Source organism: Lissotriton vulgaris, chromosome 6, assembly GCF_964263255.1.
Source record: "Lissotriton vulgaris chromosome 6, aLisVul1.2, whole genome shotgun sequence".
Taxonomy (NCBI): domain Eukaryota; kingdom Metazoa; phylum Chordata; class Amphibia; order Caudata; family Salamandridae; genus Lissotriton; species Lissotriton vulgaris.
Window position 1 is genome coordinate 1,113,114,782 of NC_141694.1, and position 14,640 is coordinate 1,113,129,421.

Consider the following 14,640-nt stretch of genomic DNA (forward strand, 5'->3'; position numbering starts at 1 on the left):
TGTCAAAGCTTCCATGTTAAAGAACAGATGTTGTACCACCCAGGATAATGTGCTGCATGGCTAAATACTTATAAGGTCCCAAAGACGAGACCTATTGCTATGCCTGTGCTTGTTTATTTGGCATTTCAAAATATGGTCCTAGGATTAGAGTCTGGTGGTACCAGGTGGCCAATCAGATCTAAGGTATGGCTGCAGCCGGCCAAGCATCAGAAGTGTATGCATGGAGATCTTTGTGTGAATAAATGTTGGAGCAGCCCAATTGGTGGGGTTCCTTTTTGAGCCCACAAACATCCATCCATCCACTTGCTACATCAGCTTACACAGAGAAGAGAGAGTGGCAATCAAAGGTTGATGGTGAGCAGACCTCTTGCTCCTCTCCAGACCTAGGCCTTTCTTGTTGCAACATTTAGGGACAGGTTTACTAATGTTTCATGAAAGCAAAGCAACCAAATTTGCTGTGATACACAAGGGGAAACCAATGCAGAACCATATTTACTAAGAATGGTCTGCTGCGGTCATCCCCTGCGTTGGGGCTCTAATTGTGTTGCCTTTGCAACACACAGGCTCACACGGTGATGACAGAGGCAAGGGTGTGCAATCTATCATGGGTTTGTATTGGAAGCTTTCAATCCGAGTACAAATTCCTGTACCTAGACAAATGTCAGAAGGATCCCACGTATTAAATGTGTGCTGTGCACTTCCACACATGTGCAATGCGTGGTTTATTTGATCGGAGAAGTAAAAACAATCACCCTCGTTTATGCCTGCCTGCCTGTAGTAGGTGTTAGTTTTTAATGAGATGCCTAGTCTGGCTATCACAGTAGACTGGGTTTTGCGTCAAAACCTAGGGGTATTTGTGCTGATCCAGAGAATTAACACCTCATTAATGCTGCATCATGGGGGGCATTAATGAGGTGTTACTTCTCTGGATCAGCACAAATACCCCTAGGTTTTGACACAAAAACTAGGAGATAAAGTGGTCCCTCCTTACAGGCTTACCTATTGAGGAAAATTAAAAGGGAGGCGGCACACTCTTACTGCTGGTATGGGATGGATTTTCAGGAGTTGGGAGACCTTCTTACTGCCATTCATTGAGGATATGGCCACTCGTCACGCCAGAGCCACTACTACTTGTAGATAACACTATCTAGGCTTCACACTGCATTTCGAGGGGATGGGTCGTTAAGCTCCAAAACAGGTTCTGACATGCAGGTCCCTAACATGCACCAATGATGGGTCCTTCTATGATGACAGAGACTTTGCCCCTGAAGACGTTTAGGTCAGTACAAACATTGCATTTGATGAGATTTACAAGGGTAGGTCCTATTCTCCAGGATGAGGAAACTATGTGGTAGAGTTCCTCCATGTTTGAATCCACTGAAGTGGACCTAGACTCAGGGGCGTAGCTTCATGGTGGTTGTTTGGGGTGTTACCACCCCCCCTAAAAATGTATCTGTTAGAGCATTCTAATGGCAGATTCCTTACCTTTGTATTTTCAGGCCTCATGCTAGATCCGGAAACTTTTGCTTGAGCAGTACTCCTTGTGCGTGCTGTTGGGTGGCTCCATTTGGCTCCGCTTGATGTCGTTAGTCAGTTATGACGTCGCAGTCCCCTATCTAGGCGTCACCCAGGAGCACGGACGTCAGTCCTTTTCTTTCTGCACCAGCTAAGTACCAATTCGGAGAACAGCTACCCCTCTCACTTTTTGACCGTTCCTTTCGATTTTTGTCAACGTTACTTTTTTCCATCGTGTGTGAAGTCTTAGAGGAAGACAGGGTTTAAACTATGCAGTGCCTGTCACCGCATGTTGGTAACCAATCCCCCACCTCATCTGTCTCTGGTGTCTCGACCACGACATGAAGTCATGCTTCGACTGTCGGTCCATGGCTCTGAAAGCCTTGCAGGAACAGGCTATGAAGCTCCTTGCAGACCGGCAGTCAACACCATCCAGAGAGACTCAGCAGAGGTCCCGGTCTCGTTTGAATACCCCACCCCAAGTCCTCTTTGTCCCACTAGAGGTCATTGTAACACTCGGGGAAGAGGCACAAGAAGAAGTCCAAGAGGATTTTGTCTTTGCCTCGATTGTCGTCCGTCGCCAAATGAAGTAAGGAGCACCAATGCTCTAGGCACTGTTCTGCGCAGCCGGAGCCAGGGTCGACTTTACGCCTCACACTAAAATTAAAGACTTTTATGAGGCCAAGCGCCGCTTGTTGGAGTCCTCTGGCAACGCGGCGCCAGAAGGGGCCCTATCGGATTCAACCCAGTCTGCTCTGCCCATGCTGCCGGTGGGGCATCAGGGATCCGATCCCAGATCCGGGACGGTGCCTGTCATACCATCGCAACCTTCCTTGGCGTCAGACCCGAAGTCGGTGCCTTCAGAGTTCCAGCCCCATCCTTATCACTGACGTCATGGAGTCAGAACACCATTGCTTGACGCCAGTTGAACGTAGGTGTTTTATTTTGTCACTTGAACATTTTGATGATGTATTAGGTTCTGGAGGGGTCTGTAGAGCAGATGGACTGGTATGGGGAACTTGGGGAGGCCAGTGGACTGGACACTTCCCCTGATACTGACATGCTCTCCCTTTGAGAAGTTAGCCTGGCATATGATGTCCACTATTCTAGTGGGCAGCTTGCACCAGTCTAAACGAGCCTTATTGATGGTGGTTGTAAAGTCAACCTTATAGACAAGCTATCCTAGTGGTAGCATGGACCAGCAGTCTTAGGCTAATACTTCAGAGAGCATGTGAAGCAAGCTGTTTTACCAATAATAATCCCTTGAATACCAAATAAAAGGACCACACAAGGTATATATCAAATATATATGTATTTATTTTTAACACAACCCCTCTGCACTCTTTATGAGGTCAGAGGTAAAAGTACATCACAAGTTACTCAATTAGCATACAATAAGTTGCACAAATACAGTTATGCCCTAGGGGCCTCACAAACCATATACTAAGTAAGTGGTATAATAACCACTACAGAAATAGTGAGTAGGCCTAGGGAATTGCTGGGGCTACACTAAACAACCAAAGGTTAGGAAGTAGGAGGCCCAAGGGAGACACGTGCAGTGTCTAAACACAGTCGCGAGTTACCATTGACTTCTAATGGGAAACGAAGAAGTGACTAAGTTACTGTTTAAGCACACTTCCAGATGGACTAGGATGGAACCCTTTTAAACTAGGACACTACGAGAGTCAAGACCCACGGGAGCACGGGAGTACCCGTGTTACCTCACCCAGGGTGCATAGGTATCTTTTCGTGTCAGGTTTTGTCGTCGTTTTCTATGGAGATCTGCAAAGAAGTGCTGCAGCCGACCAGAGGAAGTGTCCAGGTGGATCAGTGAAGTGAAGAACCTGAAAGCAGAGGGGATAGAGTCTGTGTCACTAGCCAGTGACCAGGAAGGAACCAGGCGATGTTGCGTGCTTGAAGGTGAAGGTGAGCTTGTCTCTTCAGCCACGAGGTCCAGAAGGCATAGACAATGACCAGGAGCTGGATACGAGCTGTCCCACGATGGATCTAGTTGACTGCGGAGTCGGTATCCGGATTTGACCCAACAAGCCTTGGCAAAAGCAACCCACGCAGGATGTCGAGATTGGCTTTGTTGCAGACCAGCAAGGTCTGTGGCACTTCTCATTTGAAGGGAAACTGGAGCAAGCCTGGAGCAACCAGAAAAGGGGTTTAGTTCAAAAATAAAGTCTTCAGGGGGGCTCACTAGCCAATGGGCAAGGAACCGGGAAGACGCGTCTAGCTGAAATGCAAGAGCAGGCCCCACGCGGCACTCGTGGAGTGTAGAGGACTGAACTTCGGTGCAATAGGCGCTCTGGTTTGGGCCTTCTCGTACCCCAATGCACAACTGCGAGGGTACTTCGGTAGTCGAGCTGTTAGCAAAATGCAGGATGTCCAGGGTGTCCGGTCCGAACGTCTCTCGTGCCCGCCACGGGTCTCAGCTTTGCTGTGGATGTGCATTAATTATAATGGGGTGACCCAGTGACCCTCAGAACCTGGGTTCTAAACTTCTAACAAAAACAATGGTTCTGTCGGAACTCAAGACAATTTCTTTATGTTTTACTATACTATATACTTTAAGTGCATTTCACATCATTAATCATGGAAATACTGTATGCGACATTTGTAAAAGGAAAGAAAAAACACCACAGTTCTGATTTTTGCAAGGGTATTCTTATTTTTTGTTATCTTGCACGGATTAATCAAAGTTAAAAAGTAGTATGTCAAAAACAATAGTGACTGGAATCATAATTAGGGTGAAGTGCTAAGGTGAGTGGTAGTGATAAGTGATTATGTGACTATGCAGTGAAACAATAACATATAGACACATGAAATAACATCAGTCCATCATTTGACATCAATGGTCTCAAACAACATGGTTATTCTCGATGTGGAGGGGAGTTGGAGAAGTCTGAGAGTCCAGTTCCTGTGTCGCTGAGTCTTCGGGTTCCGGCGGGAGCGTCGACAAAGCAGACCGGCAAGTTACTGGTGGTGCCTGTTTGCACAGGGTGGTCACTCCTTGACCACAAGGGAGATGTCTTCCGTCTTCTAGTCAGAATAGAATGTCGAAGGTCCAAGGGTTCTGTATCAAAGTTTCTTTCCAGGATAATCTAAAGTCCTGGGGACACAGCTCCTATACTTATACTAAGAAAAGGGGCTGTATTACCTGCTAGGTCCCTCCCATGGGTGGACCTGGGAAGGGGGTGCTTACACCCCTTTCCCTTAGTCCAGTTTCACACCAGAGCGGGGCTGGATTGCCCCAGCAACTGGTTTAAACCGGGCTATGCATGGAGCACCTTGTGTGCCCCAGGCAGTGTCTCAAAAAGCATCTGCTGATGCAGCCCTCCCTGTCCCAATACACACCTGCCTGTCTTGGGAGGTGCTGGCACCTCCCTGGACAGGAAACCTATTGTCCAGGCATTCCCTGCCAGAGTTTCGTCCAGCAGCAGGAGGTCAGACTTGTGTCTGTGGCAGCAGCATCCAATTTGTGATGCTGGGGCTCTGTTTAACTTTAACCGGGTAAAGCAGTAACACACATGTCTTTTCCCTCTAGAAGGGTGGAATGCTACCCCCCCCGCCCCCGAATTTGCAGGGGGGTAGTATTCCAAAGTGTTTGACACCTTACACGACATGTTTTGATAAAGCAAAACCAAAGTTCGCATTAACCGCGAGGTTCATAATGCACTTAAGAGTATATGGTATGGCTATATCATAGAACAGCTATAAGGAGATGATTCCGAAAGCTGCAGAGGGGCTCAGCTCATGCTAGGGCACCCTCACATAAAACCAAGCACTCTGCCTCCAGGATTGTCAAGGCCTGCCATAGGAGTGACTTATAGGTTACTATGTGTCTATATATAAAGGTAGATATAGGTATAATATATCTAAGTAAGGGATGCTTACACTTCAGATAATATCCTGTCTCATTGTTACCACACACGTTTCAAAAGCTAAAAAGGTGCAGTCTGCCTGCTTTATAGATTATATATTGGTCTTTAATGTTGTTGACTGCTCAAACTTAAAAGATGGGGAATTTCAACCAGATAATTGAGTCACTCAGTCTTTACACAGGAACACTTGGGCTTAAGTTAAACTCGCACATAATGGGCATATTGCCAGCAAAATCAAAACCAATAAAGGCCAGAAAACAGTGTTGTGTGCTGGTACCCCTGCAGATTTGCCTGATGCTTTTAAGGCCCAAGGGTCATATCCCTGCCCCCTGTCCCCCCAACGTGGGTGGTCTCTTCAGTCTCTGTAATATGCAGATCACAGTGATATTCGATAATACAGCTGCAGGACTTCAGAGGCACTCCATGGCATAGATATGTATAATTCCACCACTAAATTAAATCTGAAAAAACCTGCTGTGTTATCTTTCAGTGACAAGCACTATGTTGAGCAGTTGGCTTATAGGAGAAACTATAGTAGAGACAAAAAATACGATTATCCCAGTGTCTGGTTTGACTTCAATGATTCCCAAAGAGAACATCAGGTACACTTAAAGTCTAACGCTGCCTTTGTCAATATGCCATCAAACAGCCCTATATTAATCTGGAATCTCCTACGCTAGCACCTTTACTATCATACGAGCCAGATTTCTGCCTTCCTTTGACAGTGGCCTGGGGGCGTTTCCGGGGAAGCTGGCACTGTAGCTTAGTAGATATTACTTTTCTAGCCATATAATACATCTTCCTAACACAAACTCAATCATATACTATACTTGAATTAAATTTACAGCAGCCATCACTACAGGCGATGCTGGGGTCCTTAGTTAATCGCCACAGACTGAGAAACTTTAGAGACACGTCTTTTAAGGCCGTGATCTTGTCTGCTCAGACAAACTCTGCTAATTTTGACCCCTGGTTGGATTATTTTAACATCGCAAAAAACATGCTGCAGCTGAATGCTTATTATATTCCACCACTGTCAATGGAGAGCTTTAAGAAGGTGCCAACAACAGAAAATGTTATACTTTACAACGAATTTGGGAGCTCAACTCCCAAAAAGATGCCACCTGTACAGGCACTATGTTTTCAGGAAACGTTACACCATTTTGCTCCAATGTCGAAGGCAGTCGGGCATCTTTTTATTTGCCTTCATTTCTCATTAGTCCTATTCTCAGGACTTTGACATGCCTTGCTGGCATACAAACATCATACAACAAGCTGCCGATTCTGTGGCTATCAGTCCGAATCACTAATTCACATCACATGCCCCTGTATATTAATGGAGAGAAGAAAATGGTTAAGACCACTCTTTCTGAAACGTAGCTGTCGTCATACGAAGAAGAGTGAGATATGCACGGAGTGCCAAAAATGTGCAAATGTCATATTGCTTGGTTACGTACATTATTGTGACCATTCACATGCTGAGTGCTAAAGAGGAAGGACTCACTAAGACGTTCTCTCTGCAGTGAACTGCTAGTCTACATGTTGAGAAAGCTTTAAATGCAAAATCAACTTTTTTTTTTACTTTGAGAACATTTTAAAACCAAAACTAATTTGAGTTGAAGTAATACATTCTCAGTTTTCATTTCTACACTGAGATTTTAAGGATACCTTATTTTAATGACATGCACTTGCAGAAGTCTTTAACCTGTATAATTAACTTGATGCTTTAGGTATTGTTGCCATATGCGCACTTTACTCTTTTCTTCTTCTTTTACACACTGTACTGATGAACTTGTCTCTTATGGTTATAATTAACCAAAACAGAGGCTAATACACTTAGTGTGAAGCGGGTGGACAGTGCACAGGATAAAGACACTGCAGAGGAATGCATTATCAACCAAAGCTTATGTCATGTAATACATATTCACTCTAAGACTACTCTGCCAGCAGAATCTTTATCTTGGATGGTCCCTTGAAACCCCGGCCTACCAATGGTGCAGTGTTAAAGTAAAGTCGTACAGTCCGCTAGCCATAATATTTTAAAGATAAAGACTTGGCCACGAAGACGGAGTATTCATTATTAGAGCAACGCCTCTAAAAGTATGCTGAGTTCTCATTCAAGAAGTTAAAACTCCAGAAAGTAATTACTTGTGGTCACAAAATATCATGAAGCAGTTGACTGAGCTCATACTTTAAGATTCATGGAGCCTAACATGCAGGAAGATGCTGCAGAATTTCAAAAATTCTGGTGCAGTATTGTTTCTTAACTATGGTATTTACCAGCAATATTAAATAGGAAAGATTCTCTATCTTTTTGAAGAGCGAGCACCACGGATGATCAATAAAGAAGTGATACTGATAACTACAAAAATGTAACCATTTTATTTTTTTGAAAGGTTACAAATCGATTTAGACAAAACGTTTTATTTACAAAGGTTTTTTTTGCAGTTGAAAATTCAAAACAATGGGTGACAATGTGTTGCAACGACATTAAAACTGCAGTTAAATAAAAAATACAATAAAAAAGTGTTCTGCGCCACCAAAGAAAGATGAATGTAAAAAGATTTTCCATGGGTCTGTCTTCACCTCCGTTCCATTAAATCAGATCGGCAACTGCAAAAAAAGAAATTGTTAAATGGCCATCAAAAGTTTTGTTTGAATAGTTAATACCCCATTTAAAACATACATTTAACGCGTTTCCAGTGTTATATGGCTGAATCAGAGCTCGTTTAAAGCCTTCTACTGCAGTTCACCACACCCTAATTACCAGCAGTTCTAGAACACAGATAAGAAGCCAGTGTAGGAAAACGAGTAGTGGGATGATGAAAAGAAGGAGCTACCCAAATCACTGACGTGGCTTGAGGTTCGTGCAGAATCTTTTTCCATATCTACCTTTGTTAATCCAAGAACAGTCAACCATATGCACCTCATAGCTCAACAGGGAGTACTGAACAGCAGAGCGGCCCTTTTCTAGCTCTGCTCCCAGGTAATACAACAAAATGAAGAACATACCATATGAAAGAGCAAACACTCCATTTCTAGTGATGTGTCCTGTGAATAAAATACTTATCAGGAATCTTGGATACAGATGATTTTCTGCTGATACACCCTGTTGCAAAGTCATCCTGTTCCCTGGGCACCCCCCAACTTTTTGCTGACTGGAACTGGTGGTAACTGACTCCGACACTTGGCTCTGTTTAACCAGGCCCAGGGCCAGTGCCAAGCTAAAAGGAACACATTAGAATACAGTTAAGACACCCAACATACACTAGGGTACACTATGGTATGATGGGGTACCCCTGTAATTGGCATGACCTACCACCTAAGCCCCTAGTATGTAATAGGGCAGGGGATTGAAACTACCTAGAAGTCTCCAGTATCCTGGGGCATGGCAGTTTAGAGGCCAGCAGATTCTCTGCACCAGCATGTGTGCAGTGCTGAAGCCTGAGGTCAGTTTAAAAGCTGCACTGGTGGCCAGGACAGCTTTTAAACCTTAAATTGTGCCCAAATTCGACTTTGGGGGTAGGGGCCATTAAATACCTACCACGTTTTTGCATATTAGGGAACCCCAGGGTCACCCCTAGGTATCCCAGGGGTGGGGGGTCAGTTATCTATAAGGAGCGCCCTTATAAAATGAGTTTTTATATGCCTGGGTAAAGTGAAATTTTACATTTCACTGCCCACATTGTATTAAAGAGCTGCTCAAATTCGACTTTGATGCTAGAAGGATTGGGTAAGGATGATCTGCAATATTTCTGCAGATTCAGAACCCCTGAAGTCTCCCCTAGTTGCACAGGGGGTGAGGGTCCTGTAGAAATTAGGGAAATACTTATTAAATATGGTTTTATAAGCCCTGGTTCTTGAAAAGTGGCCCTATTGCAAACCCCATGACCCATAGGTTAACATGGTAGGAAGTGATTGATTAATAAATATTGAAAGGAGAGGACTAGCCGGACCATTCAAAGACTTCCCAGAATGGTAGTACTAAATCCAACATTATTATATTGTTAAATTTCTCCTAAAGTGTACATACAATAAGTTATGAGACTTTGTAAGTCCAAATTCAGCCTTTCAGTGGTCTGCCCTGATTGCTCAGAGTAAAGTGGATTAGCCAGGTTGCTGGGAGAGCTGTGTGCTGTTCTATAGGAATGCCAGGCCAGGAGGTGGCATTGTAAACTACGCTCTTCAAAGGCAAGAGGGGAGGCCTGGGTTTCAGTCCACTATGACAGTCTGGCCCAGAGTCAGGGCTAGGCTTAAGAAAGGTATGTGCAGATGGTAGGGGGTGTGTTTAGCCAGATCTTACCTCCTTGCTGGAAAATCAGCCATTATGGATTTGGAAGAATGATGGGACAAACTAATGCCACACTCCAAAGGATGTGGTCATAACTATGAGGAGTTGCCCTGCTCTCATTGGTCAGCAGTGACCTGGTGCTTGACCCAGAGAATTTTGAACAAGTATCTGAGAGGGGCAGAGCCCTCCAGATCTGCTGCTTGAAACTGAATGAAGCAAGAAGTGCCCTGCTAAAGATTTTGCTGTGTGCAAGAAACTAAGGCCTGACCTATGAAGACTGCACCATCTGAAACTACAGCCCTGTGGATACCTTGCTGCCAAAAGACTCAAGAGTGGAAACTCCCCTGCAAGCTACAGGTTAACAGAGCTCACCTGGACAGACCCACAAAGAATTCAAAGCCTGGAGTACCAGTGGATTTGTAAGGGTTTTGTTCAAGTGGATTGCGGAATTGAAGTTTCACACTTTCAAGGACCCTCTTGGAGATTCCAGAACCTTGGATTGTGTGTTGGATACTTTGGGGCTCGCAAGCAGAACGCCAGGAAGGTGTTCTAACTGGACCCGCTTGCTGAAGGCGGCGGCCCACTACAGTGGTGAGAATTCTTCAGAACAATTTATAAAGTTGTGTCCCTGACAGAAAAAACGAAATGACGTAAGGGGCACTGTTGGTTTCTAAGCACTAGAAAGTGACTAATCTTTAAAAATTCATATCTCTGGTTCCCTACAGTGGATTATTTTCCTTTGGTGTCATTTAAAAGATAAAAATATTACCTATTTTTATAAATTGGTGTTGGATTTTTATTTTGTGTTTTAATTATTTACTGAAATGGTGTTTTTAAATGCTTTACATACCTGTCTTTGAAGTTAAGCCGGTCTGCTCGCAGCCACGTTAACAAGGGTTGAGCAAAGGAATACTTTTCTAAGACCTATGCTGAGTCCTATCATGTGTTAGTGGCCTTAGACCTACATTTGCCCCTACCAATAACCCACTTTCCAACACACCCTAATAAGGAAGGGAATAGGGGAGTCTGAGTGGATTTGGGTGGCGCTTTGAAGGCAGAAGGTGGTATAGATCAATAACCCTGGAAATTAGCTGCATACAGACGGAAGCAATCACGAGCAATAGCAGATTACGTCTCATCCACTTAAAATTTTTGCATCGGCTGTACCATACCCCCGCTAAGCTACACAGGTTTCACCTTAGAGACAATGATTGGTGTGAACGTTGTGGGAGAGAGGGAGCAGGCTTTATACATTTAGCATGGACCTGCCCCCAAGTAGCAGATTACTGGACACTGGTCTTTGAGGGGCTGTCGGATATGCTGGGGGTTGAAATCACGCCATGCTCACTTACAGCACTACTAGGGCTAACGCCTGACATTAGGACTGTCCACAATTTTTTTTAGCAATGGGGCAAATGAGGAGACAGAGGGGGCGGAGCAAGCCGGCAACGGGGAGACGCACCTATGCTAGATGCTCTTGTGGAGAGCTCCGGAGAGGTTGACAATACCGTTTTTTTTTTTTGTGACATGGGAATGATACAGACGAGATAGAAATGCAAGACTTGTGCCTATTTGGAGTTATGTTAAATTTCCTCCACGTACTGCCACAACTTCAGTCATACTGTAATGTGCTGATGACAAAATGCTGAGATAATTGTTATATTGACATGTTTAAAGAATGTCTTCAATATTGCGTTTTACCTTCTGTACACTGTGCATATTGTTTAAGGGGCGGGAGGGTGCGAGTTTCTGTTTTTTTTGTCATGGACAATATGACTGTAGACACAGGAAGGTGTTGATTCCATGTTTGAAACGGACAGATGATTGGATGATTATATTACACTGATGTACCGTGCAACTGAACAATATAGGTTTTTGAAAGCAAAAAAAAAATTACAAAAAATAGATCAATAACCCTTCATTTGATCAAGAAAGAGGTCAAATTACGAGGCACTTGGCTAGCCTGATCCTGTAATGTTACACAATATCCAAATGCTGATACTGCCATGATGAAAGTAGCTTAAAGAGCAATATCTAAAACTTAAGAAAAAATCCTTGCATTCTCTTTCGTCAATACCCTAACACACTGCCAGTTGTACTCGCCACATTAAGCTAAGTTATCCGACTCCGTATTTTGTGTAGTAAACCTCGTGGCAAACTGTGACCTAGATGTAATTTATCATACTTTTATATCGGTTGTGTTGTGAGCAGGTATCTGAAGGGGAAAAAACAGTGCAGCTGTTTGTTGGGATGAAGGTTTTTGGTGCAATACTGGTTATTATCCTGCCTCCTTTCTCAAGTCTTCATCCCATTTGATCTTTCTGGAGATGGCAACTAATAGAAAAGTTCAATAAAATCCGGTTTATCTCATGGCTGGAGTGAGCCTCCCAGGATTTTGTTAATTATTTAGAACTGCAGCACATTATGAAAATGCCAGGGGGCAAAGCTATTGCCATCAAATTATACAGTAAGATTAACACCACTAATGCATCTTATCTACATCCTAAATCAGCTATATTTACTACTTATGAGTGTACATATTTCTGTAAACATACCTTAAATCTTTCAAACATCACAAGCATGATAATCTATTGGTCAAATTGAACAAGTTACTTGCCTTCGGTAGTACATTATCTGATAGAGACAATATCTAGCTGCAGATTCCTTACCTTTGAATTTTTCTGGTATAAGGCTCGATCCAGAAACTTTGCATGAGCAGTACACCTTGTGCGCACAGTCGTATGACTCCATTCGGCTCTGCGTGATGGCGTCCATATCGTCTGTTATGACGTCATGGTCACCTATATAGGCACCATGCAGGCACGCGGATGTCAGTACTTTTCCACCCCAGAAGCGCATAGCCATGACATGACTGGCGTGTGTGCCAAAACTAGGGCCCTGAAAGAGGGAGGAAACCTAGCCCCAACGAATATGTTTACAGAGCAGGGAGGCACGGGTGGGTCTGTAAGGAATCTGCAGCTAGAAATTGGCTCTACCAAATAATGTGTTACTGAAGTTAAGTAACTGGTTCATCTGATAGAGACTTCTAGCTGCAGATTCCTTACCTTAGAACAGATACCCAAGCCAACCTGGCGGTGGACTGAAGACAAATTCCCCACACTAGAAAATCCTGCAGGACTGAAAAGATAAAATGGCCGTCCCTGCAGACCTCACTGTCCAGGCAGTAATGCTTGGCAAATGTGTGCAGTCGCCACGTTGCTGCCTGACAGATGTCCAGGTCTGGGACAACCCAAGCCAAGGCTGTAGTCACAGCATTTTTCCTGGTGGAATGGGCTCTTAATCCCTCAATGGGCTACTTCTTAGCCAAGGCGTAGCAGATCTTTATGCAGAGAACGACCCAGTGAGAAATGGTTATCTTATTCACTGCCCAAACTTTCTTAGCTCCCACATTCCCAACAAAGAGTTGGTCACCCAACCGGAACTCTTTTGTGCAGTCAAGGCAGAACGACAATGATCTTTTTGGTTCCAGATGATGGAGATTCCTCTTTCTTAGAGGGATAAGAGGGGCAAAAAAGGTGGGCACCGTGATAGATTGACCCTGATGGAAGGGGGTCACCACCTTTAGAAGAAACGAAGCACCCCTATCTATGAAAGTAGTCATATAGGGGGGGTTACAAGATAACGCCTGCAATTCGCTCACCCTCCAGGAAAATGTTATTGCCACTAGAAAGGCTGTCTTGATGGTAAGCAGCCAGAGAGAACAATTATGCGATGGCTTTAAAGGAACACACATGAGAAATGTGGGAACCAAATTAAGGTCCCACTGAGGCATGACCAAGGGCGTGAGTGGATACAACTGACCCAGCCCTTTTAAGAACCTATTTACAATTGGAGATTTAAAAAGTGAAGGTTGGTCTGGCAGCCGCAAAAAAACAAGCAGATAGAGCAGAAAGATAACCCTTAAGAGTACCCAAAGCAGAGCCCTGCTGGGTCAGGGTAAGAATGAAAAGAACAGAAGACGGAGAAGCAGAAAGAGGGTAAATAGACCTTTCTGTACAGTATGATACAAATGTTTGCCAACGGCAGGCGTATACCGTCACCTGGCCGCCAAAATAACTTGCATACTTCAGAATGGAAGATCAAAAGCTACGAACTGCCGCCAATCAATTTCCACGCATGGAGTGGGAGAGTTGACAGGTTCAGCCAGGGAAGCCTCCCCTGCTGCTGCAACAGAAGATCCTTCCAAAGGGCAGCCTGATTGGAGGATCAATGCTCATTCGAAGCAGCTCTGGATACCAGACTCTCCTTGCCCAGTTCAGAACCACAAAAATGGGGAGGCATGGTGAGCTAAAGAATGTTTTGATTTGTTCTGTATTCCGTCCATCAATTGTGTCTCTTTTGCTTTCTCGCCCTACGTGAGCCGGGTATGCTCAGACGTGGGTCCCGGGCTCACTGTGCCACTGGTGTGGCATGGTGAGCAAAAGAAGGATTGGATTTAACCACAGATCTCTTGACTGGGGTGAATGTTTTAATTTGTTCTGCATTCCGTCCCTCAATTGTGTGTCTTTGACAAAAATGATTTGGGCCCAGTCGCTCTTGATCTTCAGAACCCTGGGCAGAAGTGGTATGAGCAGACAGGCGTGCACCAGATCTGAGCTCCACTCGAAAAGAAAAGCGTAGCTGAGCAACAGCCGCCTTCGAAACTCCAGTGTGCAAAACTGCAGACATTGCGCGTGCTCTTCAGAGGCAAACAGATCTAACCAAGGTTCTCCCTACTGCTGAAAGACCATGCACTACCTCCGACTGGTGATGCCATTCATGACCCGCTGAGCATTGACAGCTGAGTTAGTATTCCATAGCATTCAGAGAACCTGCCAGGTGTTGAACCATTAGGGTTATGCCCTGTTCCAGCCATGTCCAGAACGCAGGGCCTCTTGACAAATGGTCTATGACCCCACCCGCCCAGTTTGTTGCAGTACCACATGT

The 14,640-nt window shown here is 44.5% G+C and overlaps 1 protein-coding gene across 2 annotated transcripts in view; it reads right to left on the reverse strand.

Annotated features, from left to right (window-relative positions):
- Positions 1–7,765: 7,765 nt before the first annotated feature.
- LOC147708506 (eukaryotic initiation factor 4A-III) overlaps positions 7,766–14,640 on the reverse strand; it is a 119,992-nt gene continuing 113,117 nt past the window's right edge. For both annotated transcript variants that reach the window (XM_086927191.1, XM_086927192.1), the window contains one exon: positions 7,766–8,015. In XM_086927191.1, coding sequence (XP_086783317.1) covers positions 7,999–8,015 — 17 coding nt within the window. In that variant the 3' untranslated portion in view covers positions 7,766–7,998. The remainder of the gene's footprint in view (positions 8,016–14,640) is intronic.